This window comes from Anabrus simplex, chromosome 1 (assembly GCF_040414725.1).
Source record: "Anabrus simplex isolate iqAnaSimp1 chromosome 1, ASM4041472v1, whole genome shotgun sequence".
Taxonomy (NCBI): domain Eukaryota; kingdom Metazoa; phylum Arthropoda; class Insecta; order Orthoptera; family Tettigoniidae; genus Anabrus; species Anabrus simplex.
Window position 1 is genome coordinate 1,446,578,610 of NC_090265.1, and position 21,504 is coordinate 1,446,600,113.

General features: G+C 36.3%; 1 protein-coding gene across 1 annotated transcript in view; it reads left to right on the forward strand.

Moving 5' to 3' along the window:
- Polr2A (RNA polymerase II subunit RpII215) overlaps nt 1-21,504 on the forward strand; it is a 364,959-nt gene that overhangs the window by 30,471 nt on the left and 312,984 nt on the right. The window contains exons 3-6 of the mRNA XM_067137935.2: nt 14,907-15,043; nt 15,139-15,297; nt 15,858-16,151; nt 18,691-18,851. Coding sequence (XP_066994036.1) covers nt 14,907-15,043; nt 15,139-15,297; nt 15,858-16,151; nt 18,691-18,851 — 751 coding nt within the window. The remainder of the gene's footprint in view (nt 1-14,906; nt 15,044-15,138; nt 15,298-15,857; nt 16,152-18,690; nt 18,852-21,504) is intronic.

A 21,504-nucleotide genomic window follows, 5' to 3' on the forward strand; every position in this document is an offset into this window, starting at 1 on the left:
GTATCTGCCATCAATGATCTACTATTTCAGCCTAATTCAGCTTAATCCTTAAATAAAATACGAAATTCTTTTTGAAGTTGCCATCAGAGTCTTAATTATAGGTTACTTGAAATTATTTGTGAAGACCATAATCTATTATTAACATGTTAAGTCTATTATGAAATTCCCATAAACTCATGTTATAGGTTATTTCATATTTCACATCATTACTAGCATCTATTATAACCTTGATCCATATTTGCGTTACTTAATCTTTCATTAATTACATACATACATTATCATTATAGACTGATACCTTTCAGCCTTCAGTCTGCAAGCCTCTGTGAATTTACTATACGTTGCCACAATCCTCGATTTGCAACTGGTGTTGTGGCCTCATTTAGTTCTATACCCCTTATCTTTAAATCGTTAGAAACAGAGTCTAACCTTCGCCGTCTTAGTCTACCTCTACTTCTCTTACCCTCCATAACAGAGTCCATTATTCTCCTAGGTAACCTATTCTCGTCCATTTGCCTCACGTGACCCCACCACCGAAGCCTGTTTATGCGTACAGCTTCATCCATCCCGTTCATTCCTAAATTAGCCTTTATATCCTCGGTCCGAGTACCCCCTGCCATTGTTCCAACCTGTTTGTACCAGCAATCGTTCTTGCTACTTTCATGTCTGTTACTTCTAACTTATGAATAAGATATCCTGAATCCACCCAGCTTTCGCTCCCGTAAAGCGAAGTTAGTCTGAAAACAGACCGATGTAAAGATAGTTTCGTCTGGGAGCCGACTTCCTTCTTACAGAATACTATTGATCGCAACTGCAGGCTCACTGCATTAGCTTTACGACACCTTGATTCAATCTCGCTTACTATATTACCATCCTGGGAGAACACACAACCTAAATACTTGAAATTATCGACCTGTTCTAGCTTTCCCTTGGTACTCTCTCATATGTCTTACCCAGATCTATGAAACATAAATGAATCGTTTGTTGCAGAAACAGCACTTCTCCACTTTTTGACACTATATGAGTTATTAATACTGCCATGATTAATGCACGAAGGGCTACCATTTTGTGCAGAAAAAAAAAAACCATTTCTACCATATATCTCTGCCTGTCAGTCGCGAATGAAAGTTTCCGTTTTGTGCAGAAAGAACACTTATCCTGGAGAGGTGTTGTTTTTACTTCACATGAGTCGCTAGGATGAGGTGTGAAAAGAGATGCAAAAGTCGCGTTTCGTATAAATCAATTTATGGAGTTTCTGTATGATGCAAATCATGTCTTAGGAAAATATTGCATTGATGGACTGTGCGTTCATACTTACAAGTTGCTTATTTCTGCAACCCGTCTCCCTGTGTTACCAACTAGTCTTGCTTATCCACAAGGCTGTGTTCCATTGAATGAAAAGAAATTAGCAGACATAAAGAAGTTAGAATCTTGCATACCAGAAGAACACCACGAGTTTTATACTGAACTGTTTGCATGGACAACACCAGCGTAGTAGAAGTGAGAAGCATTGTTCAAAGATAAGAGACTTACATGTTACTTGTATTATATTGTGTTTTGTTTTACGAACTTTTGAAAGGGACATAAAAGGAGTATTATTCTTTTTATTTTTCTATACAATGTGGTCTAATCAAATATGTGCAAATAAGTAAGTCTTACAAATAACTATTAAATAATGGGTTTAAATACTGTATTTCCTCAGTACAAAATTTGTACTTGATTTAATCAAGTTCGTTTTGAAATTGAAATGACCTTAAAATCAATGTTAGACTTCCTCATATTCTCAATAACGGTGTTTGTTGCAGAAACAGCACGTCTCCACCATTTTCAACAAAGTCTGTAAAAGAACGTATTGGACTAATTCATACAAAGAACCCATCTGTCATAGTCATTTCAACAGTAGAATAAGCATAATAAATATCGGAAGGATAGATATGACATTACACACTACAGACAGTTTTTCCTGTTTTCTGAACAATTTGGTACGTTGGAGAAGTGTCGTTTCTGAAACGAACGATTCAAATACAACTACCTATTCCTCTTGTAGTATTTTTCAATTACCTGCTGCATACTGAAAATCTGATCCTGACAGCCTCTGTGTGGTCTGAAACCACACTGGTTTTCATCAAACTTCCTCTCAATGACTGATCGCACCCTCTCTTCAAAGATGCCAGTGAATACTTTGCCTGGTATACTAATCAATGAGATACCTCGATAATTGTTGCAATCCTTCCTGTTCCCTTGCTTATAGATAGGCGCAGTTACTGCTTTTGTCCAATCTGAAGGTACTTTACCAACACTCCATGCTAATCTTGCTACAATATGATACCATGTCATCCCTGCCTTCCCACTATACTTCACCATTTCAGGTCTAATTTCATCTATTCCTGCTGCTTTATGACAACAGAGTTTACCATCCTTTTCACTTCCTCAAGCGTAATTTCACCAACATCATTTTCCTCCTCCCCATGAGCTTGGCTGTTCGCAACACCACCATGATGATTTCCTTTTACATTGATTAGATGTTCAAAATATTCCCTCCACCTCTCCAGTGATTCCCTGGGATCTATTATGAGTTCACCTGAATTACTCAAAACACTGTTCATTTCCTTTTTCCCTCCCTTCCTAAGATTTTTTATTACTGTCTAGGAAGGTTTCCCCACTGCTTGACCTAGCCTTTCCAGGTTATTACCAAAATCTTCCCACGACTTATTTTTGGATTAAAAAACTATTTGTTTCGCTCTGTTTCTTTCATCTACGTACAAATACCTGTCTGCCTCGACCCTTGTTTGGAGCCATTTCTGATAAGCCTTCTTTTTACGTTTACAAGCTGCTCTTACTTCATCATTCCACCAAGATGTTCGCCTTTTTCCATCTTTACACACAGTTGTTCTTAGGCATTCCCTTGCTGCTTCTACTACGGCATCCCTGTATGCCACCCATTCAATTTCTACATCCTGAACCTCCTTACTGTCTAGTGCTTATTGAAGATCAAAGGTTTCCACCTATTCAATACATTGACATAGTGATTCAATTAAGACATCACATATTTATTATAAACATTATGGTGTACATTATGGTACTGGTTTCAGCATCTCGTGTGCCATCATCAGCCATTGAGAAAATTTGTATATTGGATGAATACATAAACTATTAGTACAATATAAAATATATACAGAGCATACTATTCTGATTAGTGAGTCTGACTTTTATATACATACATAAAATATATTTGACTAAGTAGCAAAGACCAATTAATCTTTAGAAAGTTAAATACGTCTTAAAACACAATATTATCTTGTATGTCAAAGATTTCTGTTAATAGTTAAAATTGTGTGTACAGTAATTGGCCTAGAAAAGTACAAGGAGTTCCTTATAGAATTTATCATTAGTCCTTCAATAACATCTGGCGTGTTGAATACATAATTTCTAGAACATTGTTCTTTGGTTAAGGTATGAGTTGTACGTTTTTAAGTAAAACAGTCCCTCACAATATACCATAGTTATAAGATTAATATCGTATACAAATTTTCCTTCGTATTTAAAATCACAGTCTTTGTATGACTATTATAAAACCTCTAGTTGTTGATATGATTTAAGCTTGAACTCTGCATTCATAATATTGTTCAAAAAGTAAAATTGTATGGCTGAGGCCGTATATTGATGGCTGAGATCCTGAGAAATTGTTTCAATGTCAGGTGAAATGGACAGGTTAATACTGATCTTGATCCAGCACGGACCTCTAGCTCGATGTAACTGCGTGTGGTGTTTATGAGGAATATGTTTGTGATAAAAATTAGTAATGATGTCGAATGTCTAGAGCCCTAGACGTACACGGAGCAGTACACGACGTGCTCCCTAACTGTACACATTTGACCAGTCAACAGTAATATATTACTGCATGTCCAAAAAACAAAACCTCACGCCTTATTTGGGCTCTGCCATTGGTTTTTGCAGTTTCCATATAACTGCATAGCCTTTGGTGGTGCACCTACTCAATATCTTTTAACGAGATTTGTACCAAGAAAACTAATAACACACCATAATATTTTGATGTTAATCATCTAACATTCTTAACCATATGAACTTACAAGAAAAACAATATACATCGTTGAACTTTCTAGAATGCTTGGTACAAACATGCCTGTGAACGCACAAAATTAATATAACTCCAAAGCATACCGCAAGAATACTGTGAACATTTTATCGTATATTAATGTATGTGACGGTCGTTAATTAGACACTGTTACGGTTAGGTTATTGATAAACTGTGACGTTTGATTAATGATAAAAACATTAATATGTATGGTGCGGTGACATGGAAACCTTTTTAACACTGTAAGGTGCCAGGCATTTCATAATGGATGCAGTATTTTTGTATCCATCTCTTGACACAGGCCAGAGCAAAGTGTAGCTTCCACCGAAGTCTCAGTTTCATCCATGGCTGTGACAATATGGAAGCTGCTGGGGTATGGGTGGTGCTGAGTAATGACATTTGGGGCACAACTAGTGTCTGAGTGTTAAGAAAGGTGTTGCTCATAGGATCAATCGTGCTGCAGTGGCACCTTTTGGTCCAGTGAGGAAAGCAATGGCAAACTACCTCACTCCTCATCTTGCCTAGTACGCCTCATTTGGGCTCTGCCATTGGTTTTTGCAGTTTCCATATAACTGCATAGCCTTTGGTGGTGCTATTTGAGGATCCAACCAGCCTCTGGGCTGATGACCTAACAGACACAAGGTGCCAGGTCAGAAAACATACCTCATAAACCCAGTGCGACTTGCGAGTTAGTAATCCATTTAGCGTAGAGACGTGCCAGATCAGAACCAATCAACATGAACACATATAAATCACTGTACCAAGGTAATGTGTGGCACCAATAAGAAAAATTAAATATAATGACACGGTGAGACTCAAGACTCGATAACGTCCTGGGTGACAGGCAGTTAAGAATTCAATAACAGTAAGTAACTCAGTGCACAGAGGTTATCCACGACTGTGCTAACACACTGACACTCAGAAAACCCAAAATAAATACCACACAGAGTCACCCCACAGAAGCAGTAAATAGGAAGGTTAATACAAGTAAAAGGCAAGACAACTTACCTCAAAGGTATAAATGTGGAAGGTGCCTTTACAATGGATCATTGCAATCATGCCTCTTTCTTAAAAATTAATAAAACCCTAATGAAGTGATAGACTTAGGTCTTTCAAAATAGTTGAATTTAATAACAGCACAAAGTTAACTTTACACGAAGTTAAATAAAATAGAGAATTACTCAAAGAGTAATCCGAAATTGAAGTCCAAGAAGGATGGAGCAAGTAGTTAATTAATTAAATGAATTCTCAAGCACAAATAGAGAGAAATGAATCCGATCATTAGCACGGTGTTAATACAGAACAGGGTGCATAAATTAACAGGAACAGGATATCAAGCAGACCCCAAAAACGCAAATCATATGGAAACCCACCAATACAACGTGCGGAACAGGCTCAATACCAAATTAATTAACACGTAGAAACTGCTTAATTCAGTTTTAGGAATTAAATCTCAGGAAATAGTTCATGAATGACACCACAAATGCAGTGGAGTGCTGAAAAAAGGCAATACAGTAAATATCATCAGCAACACTTCAATGCCATCTCAGGCTAAGCAGAAGTTACTACTTGATTCAGTAATTCACGGAATAAATAACCCGGTGAATAAAATCAGATCACACAATAAATAATCAGATACCGTGGTGAATTTAAGGTAATATCGGTAATAATCACCACCAAAATTACAAGACAAGGTCTGGTCAACCAATTCCCAATGTTATCCGAACCAATCTCAATCCAACTCCACAGTCATAACGCAAAAAACCAGAAAACAATGTCATTGTCAATGTCACCAAGACGACCACCAAATAAAATTAAAAACACAGTCAACAAGTGACAAAGCACCGCTAAACGGATTGGTATTCATTTTTCTCAGCTCCTTTTAAAACAATTAATAACAATTTACCACCCAGAGTGGTTGGTGATAAAAGTTAACCTTACAGAACGGTTAGGCATATTTAGCTTATCACCAAGTTTTAAAATGGAAATGAATGCAGACTCAGAATTACATTTAAAAAAAAAAAAAAAAACAAGTTTGATAGCCTCCATAATGGAAGATCTAAATTAATATTACTGACCATTGGAAAAATTAAAATCTGGAACCAGAAGAAAATGTGTTTTAGTAAAGGGGTCAGTTATGAACTAATGATCAAATGAGTTCCTAGTACTAACGAAAATGTCAGGTCGGGAAGAGAATCCAGAATGATAATAATACCACAAGCTCAATTTATGTTAACAGATACAAGATATAACTAAAATAAAATGAAACATACAGTACCAAAATTCCCCCCCCCCCCCCAAAAGGGGTGGGAACCAGGGTAAACCCTGGAAAAATATAAGAGCTTACATGCCACGTCTGTCTGGTACAGAGACAGGAGTAAAACTGCAAGATGGCTTCCCCGACATGGGTCAAGGCCCCGGCCTTCTCGCTAGTAATAGGAAGCAAGGAGAGGGAGAAACATACACACAATGAGACTGGCATAATACAGAAGTATACAGACAATGATATGTATACCTCTAGTAACATCTTAAGAAGGACATGGTTCAAGGAGATTCTAACTTAAGGTATCAACCTTACATGTATTATATGTTACTAATTTTTATCACATCCATATCATAGAATGTTCCAGAATGCTTAGTATAAACATACCAATGAACGTATGCAACGATTCACCAATATGAACTGAACTTCAAAGTGTACCTCAAGAATGCCATAAACATTTTACATGTAGAAATTGTATTTCACCAAATTATCTATTGCTCATGAACAGTACACTAGAATTTTATGTAACATATACATGTCATAGAATATTGACGCTTGTTTTTTAAACCAGAAGACACATCATATCATTGTATATTTTATATATTGTATATTTTAATATTATCACTCACATTATATGACAATCTTCATTAGATTTAGTAATCTTTTAAAATTATATATTAACTTTAGATCTCATGACCAGCTGAGGATGACCTCTGTGAAGGTCGAAACCGGTCCTGCTTAGTAACAAGATATAATAAAGTATTAAGTGGACGGTACCCATTCTTTGTGATTGTAACTACAAGACCTTGCCTAGCAATAACTATACATAACTGCATATCACAAGTTCAATTTCATAAGTTATCCTTGAAGTTTTCATCTTAGAACAAGTCCTTTAACTCATTATTGACCTTTAATACGTCTTCATATGTGAATGCAGCACCACGAAATTATACAAGACCTGCTTATGAACTTCAACTGGAATTGTTTTGGCACAAAATAGTGTTGTTCTTTTTACTCTTTTGACTGTGATCATTGTTAATAAACTTAACCATGATAGGTTAATATTGTGTTTGGTCCGTATTGACTAGTCTGAATGTATAATATGACTATTTAAAATAGTTCATTTCAATCCGCCTTGATTTATACACTCGTTAAATGAAAGAAAAACTATTTATTAAACCAGACATGTTTCGGGAAGTCTCAACTATTCCCTTCATCAGTGGTCATATCTGACCACTTTCATTTAATGAGTGTATTGATCAAGGTGGATTCAAATAAACTATTTTAAATAGTTATACATTGTGATCATTGTGTTATGAATATCAACTGGAATTGCTTCGACACAAAATAGTGTTGTTTATTCTACGTACTCTTTTGACTGTGATCATTGTGTTATGTGTTTTTAGAACTTTATGATTTAATTTTTGTTCTGCCTTACTAATTGGCTGATGATCACACTTCAAATGTGTTGAAACCAGTCCCAAATGAACATGTAACTTCTGTTTTGGTTCAACTTAATATCAGAGTATTGAAAAGATGGATCCTTCCTTCTATTTAATATTGTATATTGTCTTGCAGGTGCACTCTGATTTAATCGGGCAGTTAAGGCCAGATATCATTCCTGTTGTGGGGTGGTCACCCTTGGTCGACCTGGTACTGGCCTATGACTAACATCTCCTGTGTATCAAAATAGTCTCCAAAGCCTGAAAATGACACTTCGTGGCACATTCAAGGATACGGCGACTTTGGTCTGTGTCTGGCCTGCTTCCAGGCAGCCGAGTATTCTATCCTGCAAAACGGGGCCATATGGCGGCGTTGTGCCATTATGTTGTCACGTTCATCACAAGGCTACACTCCGCACACTATTACAGGGCAAACACGACTTAGGGAATACGGGGCGCAGGCACTGGCTGTGTTCACCTTGCGGTTACGCTGCTAGCCACAGCAGGGAACACTCCTTTCCTTTGCAGAGCGAACACGTAAGGTTGGTAGGTGCATCTGTCGTGCGATTTGCGGTCCATTTCCTGTTGCCCTGCTTACTCGTAACTTATGCTCTTGGACACTCCTTTTATCCATATTTGGATAAAGCACACGAATTGTTTCACAGACTCCATGTACAGTGTGTGCTAAATGCATAGCATGGATCATTTTAGGGTAACTCACTGAAAGTCCCTCTCCAGCTTTAATCCTGTAAGGAGCAGCGTCGATAACTAGTAACAACACATCATACTTCACACCCCCTGGCCAGAGAATATTCATAGCATCATTGAAGATACATGCTACAGTTGTGTGATTCACTGCAGAAATTTCTTCACATGCTAAAAGAAAAAAAATTAGTTGAGAGCACCTGATATTTTAGAAATCCAATTATAACATTAACTATTTTCCTTCTGCTACTATCACTTTTTTCATCAAAAGACACCCACATTTTTTTCATTTTCACACAGTTTTCTAATGTTGTTTCCTCGTAGCACATGCGTAATATTGATTCGTCTAGAGGATCTGTATGCGTATTGTACCAGGAAAAGTTGATTTTCAAGAGCATGAGGTCTTTCTAAGGGGTGTCTAGTCCTTAGGAGATGGTACAGAGAGAGAGAGGATCACAAGGCAAAATAATAGGTATTATATTTTCTTTCCTTTATTCAATCTCTGGAAGGTCACCCTTTTATATCGCCGAATCATAGATATTTACTAGAAAATAAATCCCAATTCCAACAACAGAATATCGAAAAAAATCAAGTTGACCAAGTAAAATTCAACTGAATAATGTCTTTCTCAATCAGTCAAGTCCATCATCTTTCGTGACATAAATTAATAATAAAGCATGTTGTAAGTAAATAAGAAATCCTAAAGTCTTTTCTATTGGCACTTGCAATTTCAGTTTATGCTTTGTACATAAATTATATAAAGTAAAATCTGTAATTCCTTCTTGTAAACACATAAAACTCAAATATGAAACACTTGAAATTAAATCTTATCTTCTGATATAAAGTTCTGATTATTGACCTATTTTTTTTTTGTAATTTATTATGCACGACGTAAATATCGTAAATTAAGAGTTTATGGTACACTTTCACTTTGAATGAAACACTCAGTTGAAATCCTAAGTTCCATCAAGTGAGAAAATACATTACGAGAGCACACTGTTATTTGAAAGTCTGTCTTTACTTTTGAGTAGCGTAAAGCGTTAATTTTCCAAGTTTATGAAATATTAAATAAGTGAGCTTTTGATGTTCTTTGTCAGTAATGACACTGTTTATAAAAGTTCTGTTCAAAGTTAGGTTTATGTTTTTGAATGGAAAAAAGCACTGATATCACCTGACATACGCCTTCTTGTTGAGCTTGAACAGTTGAATACTGCTCTGCAAGCAGCCAACACCACGGTGTTCCATAGTACCATGTTCCTGGAACTGCCCCTCTTAGTACCAAGTCCACGTTGATCTGCATCAAATCTACGTCAATCTCCGTCGTCTCGAGTCAGGATTTCTCATGTTAATAAAAGAGTGGCTTTAACACGAGAAAGTCCAGCTGACCAGGTTCAAATGTGCACCATTTGATTTGCACTGTTAGAACTGATTATGACTGTCTCATAAATAATTACCATTCACTGGATGAGAGATATGTCGAAGCACTGTCTATTATCGTAAATTACGATAATCAATAAGAAAACACTTCCACGCATAGTTTATCTAGACACTTACTGCACACTGTTCGTATTGTCAAGAACAACTTTCATTCGAAGTACAATTTATCAAGGCTCACTTCCACAGCAAAGAAATAAATAGCCCTCTCTCGTAATATCTCATAATGTTCCTTCTCACTATCACAGTTCTACAAGTATTCGTGCATGAATTTTATACTCCACAATATCACGAAGTTCATTGTACAGTCTATCCACGCGGGCTGTTTCAAATGGTACAGTCAGTTACGATGATACGCGAACAGTCTTTCTACACAAATAAAAGTGTTCTAGGCTTTGATAATACTCGGAAATAGTCAACGTGTTGCGACCTATACTCGCGATAAACAGTTCAAGATCATTACAATTTAAAATAGCCATCATAACTTCAAGTTTGTTCAAGTCATTCACATGAAAATTGAGATATTTGTCAAGTCCAAATACTGGCGAAATGTTACAAGTCTTACGACTTTGATATTATACACACGTTAATTTCCTAAGTCTGAACGTCTGGCGAATTGCAAGTCCAGCAATTTATAATTTACTCACTGGTATTCACAGAAACTAAGTGTCAACTTGCAGTCGAAATTGTATAAGTACGGCCATGTTCCGGCAAGATGAATACTGAGCTCGACTCGTTGCGTGCAGCATGACATGCGAGCCAGCTGTGAAGAATGCGAACTGAATTGCTACGGTCTGGCCTGCTGCTTATATTCTGTATGACCCAAGGTTTCTTGCCACGTCACTGGGGGAAGTGTGCTTCCTTTCTCGCTTATATCTCTTGAATGACGTGATGGATGGATTTGATTGAAATTAACATATGTTTACGTTCAGAACATGAGCTACTTGATGATGTATGTCTCATTTCCGCATCTTTATCGGCTGAAAAGTTAGAAATTTTTCTTCCAGTACATTCGAGAGAAAGGCGTGCAACATGTGGCAGTGACGTTACCCGCAGGTTCCTTGCTCGTGACGTGTCCAGCTCGTCACGAGGAACTTCGTATTGCGGTCGCACAAGATGTCGGGCATACGAACACATATTATCGCCGTCCCTTTTCCATATATTCCGGCAATTATAAAACAACGTACAGGGCTGGAATAGTTCCTGGTACAGTATATTTCTGAAGGAACCTCCTAAATACTGGATTACTGATTTTTGAAAACGGAATGTCTTCAGAAATAAATGCATTGCATACATTTGTGGAATTTTTTGCAAATTGTTATGGTTCTGAAGATGATGAACCAGCTAACGATTCACCAAGAAGAGTTTGCCTAGTTGATAGAATTTTTAAACGGTTCACTGCAGCTATATGCTTGTGTCCACTTAAGTATTGATCGACTTGAGAATGTCATTTTGCAACTACGTTCTTTCCACATGCTTTACACAAACACTTTTTGTTACCTGTTCTGAATATATTTTTGAATTCACATACATATTGTCGTAAGTGTGCAGCGTCGCTACTCTTTACTTTTCCCATTCCGAACTATAAACATCTGTCTTGATTACTGGAAACGAATTAACTGACTGGTAAAATGGCAAAGCAGTGGACTAGAGATACATGTGAAGTCAAAAGATTCCCGAGATATGTCCCGATAATACTGCAAGCCTTGCATTGCTGCGCTGGCTAGATAAAAAAGGTCAAAATATCCATTTATCAACTTTTTATGGTATAAATAGCTAATAATATTGACCATTATAGCCATGGCTAGAGATTACTACAAAGAAGTTTGAAAGTCCTCTGGGGGGGGGGGGGGGGGGGGGGGGAGGGGTCAACATTCAGATCATTATATATAAAAATAAAGTTAACTCTAAACGGAGACAAAAAAATCTGTCCACTAGGTGAAGAAATTATGATCCCAGTTATTTAATAAATAATAAAATATATATGGAGAGATCTAAAACACCCCTCAGTGACAAATTGGGGATTGTAATTAACAAACTGAAAACTGTAGCTGAGGAAATTGCTCCCATTAAACAGAGAAAGAAACATGCCTGGTGGAATGAGGAAGGTGACAGTGCAATTCAAGAAAGGATTATAGCATGGTTATCTGACCAACAATGGAAAACTGAAAAATCCCACAAAGAACTCATGAATGTCAAAAGACTAACAGCCAAAGAAATTAGAATTAAAAGAAATTATAAAAAAGAACCACCGAATACCATAGAAGAAGCATTTAGTCAACATAAAACAAGAGACTATTACAAAACATTCCAACAGTACACTTATGATGAAAAATAAAAATGGGGAAATGGCACACAATAATAGGGATAATGCTAAAATTATGGCCTACTATTTTAAAGAATTACTTAACTGTGAAGATCCAAAAGAACAATTCGATTTTGATCCTTCCCCAAAAAATAAAAACTACACTGGAAAAGGTTATACCGCCAACTTATGATGTGGTCAAAGCTATAAATTCCCTCAAGAATTACAAAGCGTCAGGAGAGAATCAATTGGTAGCAGAACTATGGAAGAACGCAAATAAACAAACCCTTCAAAATTTACATAAATATATCATAGACATATACAATACTGGAGAAATGCCTGTGGAGTGGACTAGAGCTATTATCCATCCACTGCACAAAAAAGGTGATAGATCGGATTCCAGTAATTATCGGAGTATATCTCTGCTTGATGTTACTTATAAGATTTTATCTAAAACTATATTTACGAGAATTCAGGGACAACTTGACCAGGAACTGAGAGAACATCAGGGAGGATTTCGACCAGGACGAAGCTGTCCCGATCAAATCATCAGTCTTAAGCGGATCATGAAACACCATAGAGTTTGGCACGAGAGATTAATCATCACTTTCGTTGATTTCAAAAAAGCTTATGACTGTATTCGTGAGTCACTACTGAAAGTCCTTAAAGAATTTGGTTTACACCAAAAACTCATCAGTCTTATTGGAATCACTCTTAAGAATACTAAGTTGAAAGTCAACTTTAGAGGTGAATTGTTTGAGCCATTTGAAATCCACACTGGGCTTCAGCAGGGAGATGGACTCTCGCCATTATAGTTTAACTGTGCCTTGGAGAAAGTCGTGCGAGAATGGGTAAAGAGATATCATTCAAACATCAAGATAGGCAGAAATATTAAACTTAATTGCCTACCAATCACAGACTATCATGCATTACTAGCAAGTAGTATGGAAGAAACTAAATTTCAAATTGAACTTGAGAAAATTACTGCAAGAATCAGATTGCAAATCTTGTTTGAAAAGACTGAAATGATGACGACCTTCAGAATTGAAACACCAGTCAGTCAGCTCGACAGTGGCAAACAAATTAAGATTGTGAATAAGTTCAAATATCTTGGGGAAATTATAACCTGGAACACAAAAGAAAAAAACATCGATCTACAGCAGAACATCTAAACCTAAAACAGCACAAGGAATCACCTGGCAACTCTCTCCAAGAATGCTAAATTTCGACATTACAATATAGTTGTAAAACCCGTAGCAACTTGTGATAGTGAAACACTCTTCAAGTTGAACACTAAATCAAGAACTGATAAATTGCAGAAAGAAGATATAAGAATCATCAAGACAATCATCAATAAGAAACACCAAGTTGATGGCCAGTGGAGATTACTTAATGAAGTGGTATATCGTGAAAGTTAATCATTAATAGATACAATGCAGAAAAGGAGAATTGCCTTTCTTTGTCATCTATTCATACTGCCAGAAACCTGACTAGTGAAGCAGTTATTTAGTTACTTCTGGTAAAATAAAACAAAGAACACTTGGTTCACAGAGATCATGAATGATTTGGAAGAATTAAATTTATCAATGCTCCAAATTGAAAGAAGAGAAGAGGATTGTAAGGAATAAACATAAACAATTCAAACTCGTAACATTTGAATGAAGTACGTACACCATTACTGACAACCAAAGGACAGCCAGGTCCGACAGGATGGAGCAGTTTTGGGAGCGGATGAAGAAGCTGAAAGGCTGACTATTTAATACTATTAGACTTTAATGTATATGACTTATTAAAGTGCTTCAATGGGGGTGTAAATTATGTAAAAAAATTACTTTATAAAAATATTTATTTAAATACATCCATTTTTTAAAATCTGATATGAAATTTGGCATTGTGGATCCAGAGGTCTTAATTCGGCTTCCCTGTAAGTATGGTAGTTGTAATTACAAGGAAAAAAATATGTATTTACTTAAAGTTCGGGCCCTGATGACCTTTTAAGAACGATATCCATAATCATATTTTAAGTTGTTTCTTTTTCAAATGTAATACTGTTACCATAAATTTTCTTTTTCATATAATTTATAAATTTATTAATCAAAATCAGTTTTGGCAGACTAAAGAATTTAACATTTATAAATTTGTATTATTTTGGTGCTGTCTTTTGAGAATGGGCACTTAGGTAAGAAATATTTTGAGCCCTGTTCATCACTGTTGTACTTGCCTGGCATTACATCGAAAGGTACTACTGATATGTGCAAAATCAGTGCATATCCTTGTCATTGATATTTTGTTCAGAAGTTACTGGTTTGATCAGTGTAACGTCTGTTTTGCATAGGGATAATATTCTCCATGCTGGAAGAAATATATTTTTGTTATTGTCCCAACTTGCTTCTGAAATGGTTTAGCATGCTTGGCAAATCATGCCTGTTGATAAAGTTTAACATGAATTTAGAGCCTGATGCAATGTCTTTGCAAGGGTATAAAGTAAATTCTATGGTATTGTTTTTATAGCGTGACATTTTCAAAAAAGTTAAAATCTGTATGTGAAGGGATTTATCTCCACTTCTACTGTATGTCTCTTTTTTACTTTTTTCTTTTGACACCTGTTGACCAAATATTATTACACCTATTTTTCTTAATACAATATTGTATTGATTGTTCTAGGCAACCAAACAGAATGTCCAGGACATTTTGGTCACATTGATCTTGCCAAGCCGGTCTTTCACATAGGATTTATTACTAAAACCATCAAGATACTTCGATGTGTGTGTTTCTATTGTTCAAAGATGTTAGTCAGTCCGGTAAGATATGTTAACATATTGGCTTGTTAGTACATTTTTTCTTTTCTGTGTTTTTAATTTATTAATTTTTTAATTTCTTCATTGGCTTTTTTCAGACGAATCCCAAAATTAAGGAGGTTGTAATGAAATCAAAGGGCCAACCAAGGAAACGTTTGACATTTGTGTATGATCTTTGTAAAGGGAAGAATATTTGTGAGGGTGGTGATGAAATGGATATTCAGAAAGAAAATCCTGATGATCCAAACAATCAACAGGTAAATACATTTGTTTTCTTTATACTTGCATTTTCTGTATTGTTGGTTGTCTTATTTCCTGGCTAATCATTTGAATCCAGAGGTCTCAATTTGGTTTTCCTGTAAGTATGGAAGTCGTCATTTCAAGCCAAAAAAGTGTATTTACCTAAAGTCCGAGCCCTAATGATCTTTTAGGAACGGTGTACATCATTATATTTTAATTAAGTTGTTTCTTTTTCAGGTGTAATACTGTTACCATATATTTTCTTTTTCATATAGTTTATAAATTTATTAATCAAAATCAGTTTCGGCAGACGGAAGAACCTAACATTTGTAAATTTGTCATATTTCCATTTTGTTTATGCCCTTTCCTTTTCTCCTCTCCATCCTAAAACAACTACTGCTAATTTTTAAAAGTTGTTTAGTTTAACTTCCTTTCATTAATTTAAAAAATTCCCTTCCAAGTTTTCAGTATATGGAGAATGTGTGTGTTTCGAACTGAAAGTTAATGGGATAGTTTATAATCATTATATACAAATGCTTTGCTTATGATTGATTACTTATTTGTTGTGTTTCTTTAGCCCCGTAAAGTAGGACATGGTGGTTGTGGTCGTTATCAGCCAAGCATAAGGCGGTCCGGCTTGGATTTAACAGCTGAGTGGAAACATGTAAATGAAGACTCACAGGAGAAGAAAATCGCATTGAGTGCAGAGAGAGTTTGGGAGATTCTCAAGCATATCACGGATGAAGAATGTTTCATTTTGGGAATGGATCCAAAATTTGCCAGACCTGATTGGATGATTTGCACTGTTCTACCAGTTCCTCCTTTGTCAGTTCGACCTGCTGTAGTTATGTACGGGTCAGCTAGAAACCAGGTAAAAATCTTTCCCGTCCCCTCAGATTTTGGGCTCTTGCATATGAATTCAGTCAAATCCTTGTTTTACGCATGTCCCTTAATCGATTTTCAAATTTTCAGCCATTGACAGTTCAAACGCGTGGATAGTCTGCATTCAGAGTTTGTAGTGAAATGATTTGGAATTATTGTGTAAATAACTTTATGTGATGTAATTCATTTAGAGTGCATTAAAAATAAAAATAAAGTTGTTACTAGTATAATATTCTACTTGGGGAAAAAATTAAGCAGTGATATTTTTAACAAGAAATATACAAAAATTCTAATACAGTAGAACCTTGATAATTCAAAATCGGTTAATTCAATATCTCGCCTAATTCGAATCAGCTCTCGTTCCCGGAAACATGAGGTACGGTTTTGCATGTTATTTAAATTGTTTTATTTGAAATATGGATAATTCGTAATTCGAAGAACAATGTCGGTTACAGAAATTCAGACTTTTACTTCAAAACTGCCTTTACATTTTGAAAAAAAAAATGGTACTTTGCAGAGTAATTTACATTGAAAATTTCTCCGCATCATGAAAGACGCGTCTTCCAGAATGTGCAGGGTTAACTTTGCTCACTTTCACATATTTCGGCGTATCTACAGTGTGCTTCATATCTGCTATGTTTGAGCGGAATCGTAATTATTTTATATTTGGCTTTTTAAGGAACGCCACAATATCACGTAGTCCTAGCAGAAAGTGTGCGGAGAGGTAGAATCCGCGAGCACTGACGATGCCGACAGTTGGTGAAAAAGCGTGGCTTATAGCCTATGATCAATTCGTACGCACCAAACAATATTGTCAGTGCCGATGAAACTGCATTGTTTGTTTTTACTTTTTTTTTTTTAATGCTGAGACCAAACGGACTTATAGTTTTACAGGAGAGAATTTCCAGCCGGGAAATGTGCTGTGTTGCTATGCAGTGCACGCGGAAGCGAGAGATTTCCTTCCCTTGTCATAGGAAAGTTCGAAAAACCACTATGTTTTAAGGGCGTCGGGCACTTTCCATGCAACGCCAATACAAGGCATCTAAAAATGCAGACAGTACAGTAATCCAAAAGATAAAGCATTTGCACAGGGGAGCCAGAGTAATTTTTCCTTGTCTTTGAATCGTGTTTTTCTTCTTTTCGCTGTGTGAGGTTATGTTTGCCATTGTTTTATACAAGTGCATTATTTGAATAATGTAAATGCACTTGTTGGATACATTTCTGAAATAGTGTTTTCCATGGCATTTATAAAGTTTAAACTGAGGATCAAGGTGATTTTATACATTAATGTGTTTTAGAAGTGCCATGGCGGGAAATCGTACAAGTATAGTCACTGTATTGTTGTTGTAATGTGGACAGAAGCGAGATACTTTCTCCCCCTCTTCATAAGAAAGTTCGATAAGCTGCGATGTTTTGAGGGCACCGGTACTTTACGTGCAAGCACAGGGCATCTAAAATGCATACAGTACAGTAATCCAATGAATAAAACACGTGCACAGGGGAGCCAGCATTGATTTCTCCTCGTCTTTGAATCGTATTTTCTTTCGATTTCATTGCATGAGGTTCTGATTGCCGGAGAGTTATCCAAGTGCATTATTTGGTTAATGTAAATGCACCTTGTTGGATACAGTTCGGAAATAGTTATTTTTTATGGCATTTGAGAGCTTTAAACTGTGAATCGGGGTTAATTACATGCAGTAACAGGTCTTAGAATATATTGTGACGCCACAAGGGTTGGCATTTCCGAAGTACTTGTTGGCGGTTAATTCTAAATCACATAATTCAAAGTACGATTTTTGTGTCCAACAACTTTGAATGAACAAGGTTATATTGTATTCAGTTATATTGTGAATGTTGTGTTACTGAGTGATTTTGAAGTGTTATTGTCATTCTGGAGTCCTTTCTGACAGTGTTACGTGTGAAAATTGTATATTATTGTTTCAAGTTCTAAATTTGTAAAAATTGGACAGTTTTGTATTTGTGTAGTATTCATCAGTATTTCTGTGCTACTTTCTGGTGTCACAATATTATTTCTGAGGATTATATCTGAGATTTAATAGCTTTACAGTGCCTCTACTATATTTCAAATTCAAAGATTTATTTTTATCATTTTGCTTTTTAAGTGTGATATCTGAGAACAAAATGGCTGTTTTTTGTTCATTTAGGTATGTTCACCTTGTGTGAAATAAACATAGCTAACATACCATTTTCTTAGATACTACTGTATTGGATGTGTTAAATTGCTTAGGATGTAGAAAATTCATAATTTTTGTAGTGTTTTCTTTTTTTTTTCTGACATGGTTAAATTCGCCTAAAATGCTTCAAGAATTCTTGGACCTGTTCCAGCAGTGATTGCCGTCTTTACTGAAACTATTGAATTAGCACCTTGTGTAATATGTGTTGGAGTGAGGGTTCATCATTGTCCTCCTAATTTTCTACATAGTGCTCTGTTAGAAAACTATAGTTGTCATACAGGTTTGCACGTCAGCTATTGGAAGTTCAAATAATTTTCTTTATTCTCTTTACAGGATGATCTGACACACAAGCTTGCAGATATTATTAAAGCAAACAATGAACTCGTACGAAATGAACAAGCAGGAGCTGCTGCTCACGTAATATCTGAAAACATAAAAATGTTGCAGTTTCATGTTGCAACCTTGGTAGATAATGACATGCCAGGATTGCCCAGGTTTGTATTCTCTTCTGATTATGACTATAACTTTTTGGGACATTGCATGAAATAGTGCATGCTTTTAGCATAACTAGGATGTTGGAGACATTTACAGGATTCTTAATAGTATTGAAATGTATTAGAGGGAAAAAGATGGTGGGGTAAAGTAGCTTTCCTAAAAAAATTTGAAATCTTACGTTGGCCTTCTCTTTATAGACTCAAGATTTTGTGACTTAGAGATGTTTTTCAAAGTGGAGGCCCTGTTTAGTGATGCATGTTTCACATTGGTTAGACACCCATTTACAGACGGCGGAACACAACTCCCAATATTGATTTTCTTGAATGACCGTTTAAATCAGTTATTGCAAATGATGCACATCCTATGGTTCCTGAGAGAAAAATGGTTTGATACCCTAACATGAAAAAAAAAAAAAAACCCACAATTTTTGGTCATCTGATCCGGGTGGCCATTCTGTTGTGCCATGGCAGCCAGTCCTTTAGTGGAATTGCTATTTCAAGAAGTTTCTCACCCTTACACCAAAGTGAGGTGCTCCATCCTGTTGCCGTATCAAATGCATATCAGCAAAACGCGGGCTGATTTCAAGTTCTCTGGAATTACCACTTCCTGTAGAATCTCAAGATACCTGTCAAAAAGCATGGTCCTGTGATACTTTTACTTACTCCAAACAGTAACACTATTGGTGTATGTTTCCTGAGAAGTTCATTTGGATTTTTGGCAGCATAGTAAACACAATTGTGCTGGTTAACCCAGCTGTTCAGCTTAAGTGAGGCTTCATGAGACCATGGAATTGTTCATGTTGAATGAGAAACCATTTGCAGACCTCTAAATGATAAACCTGGATTGTTGTCATGTAGCAATGCAAAAACTGTGGGCGATACGGTTTCTGTTTCGAATAACAGGTTTGAGAGTGAAACCATGAATTTGCTGCTCGAGAGATCTTTCTGCTGAACTTCTGGGGGCTAATGATGCAATCCTGAGCCATGAGATGAGCATTTCTTTCTGTTCTAACAGTTTGTGGTTGCACACTTTTCATGTATTACCTGTTTCCTGAAACAAGTTGTTGAAATTTTTCATCACGTGGTGACTACGATGGTACACCATGAAATCGCTGGTGATAGTTCACCAATTCTGTGTTTTTATTGTGTTTCCACCGATACCAATACAGAAACAACTTGATTTATGGTTAATTAGTGATTTATTACAAGTGAGAATAGTTATTACGGATACAATCAAACACAAACTGTGACAATCCAACATAGGAAACCAAATACAACATGGACTGCATGGTTGCCATCTCCCACCCAAGATACTGTGTTAGTTATTTAAAGTCATAACTAGTCAGATTTATAGGCACTAAAACCAGTTAAAATAGGCAGGCATATAGGCACTAAAACCAGCCAAAATAAGAACTTAAATAGGCACCATTGTGTAAAATAGGCAACCAAATAGGCATTAAATAATTATAATTTAATAATGCACGTAATGACTATGGATGGAATTTACAACTAGCGAATTTTCAAGATTTTCAGGTAACAGTCCTGTTCTGCTGTGAAGAATGTTCCTATATTGTGAAAAGGATGTCTCAACATCACATCACATGGAGTGGTATTTTTACTGTCTCTTTCCATCCCGGATTTTGTTGCAGGACCCTATCAAACCTTTCCTTGATTATGCGGCTACCTTCCCAGAGGTTTGCTCAGGACTTCCTCTAGCTTTTTCATGATCCTAACCAACTCCACAGGGGGCACTCCAGTTCTCTCCAACTTTGTGATGGCTCCCAGCAGCTTGCTGAAGTTGCATTCAGGAATGACACATCTGATAGAACCGATGGGCAGGCCATAGCTTTCTTGGCTTCTCTTATGCAGACATCTTTGTTTTGCATGGTCTAAATTATATAGTATTGTAACAAAACTACATGCCAAAGTACATAAATTAATTGGCCTATAAATGCTACAGGAAAATGCGATCGCAGTCCTCATATCATAGAGAGGTAAGAGACCACCTTACTTCAAGCTTAGCAGAAGACTATCCTTCCATTGGTAGTGAAGTTGCGATCGCCATTGATCCACTGCTTCAGCCAATAGGACTTTAAAGATTTTTTTGGTAGGAATAGCCAAACATACTTCTTCAAACTTGATCTCAACATGATCTCAAGACGAAGTATCCAACAATTTGCAGTGAGAGGGAGATAGGGGATGTAGGTATGTACATCATGGTTCGATGTTGATTGATTCTCGCATATCATGTTTGGAGGTGTGGGGGGTGGAAGGCTTCGAGGTCAAATTGTTCCTTGTTTGTTAAGTAAATTCCCTAAGTGCTATTTCTGGAGACTTCCAAAAATTCTCCTTATTATGTTGAGAAATTCTTGTCAACCACACTAGCTAGAATATAATGCATAGGAAGGTCATTAGCTTCTTTAAAATACTGTCAAAAGGCATTAAATAGGCAACTACTCCAAGTAGGCATGGAACTCTGAAATAGGCATTTAAAAACCAACAAATTCTTGCTAAAGAGAGTCTAAAATGGATTTATATCTTAAAAGCCTATGTTTCTCTATACAGGAATAAAATAGGCAAAATCTCATCCCTAGTTACATCACTGTATTTGCACTTATGCATGATCAAGTATGGAAACTGTGAACAAAATAGG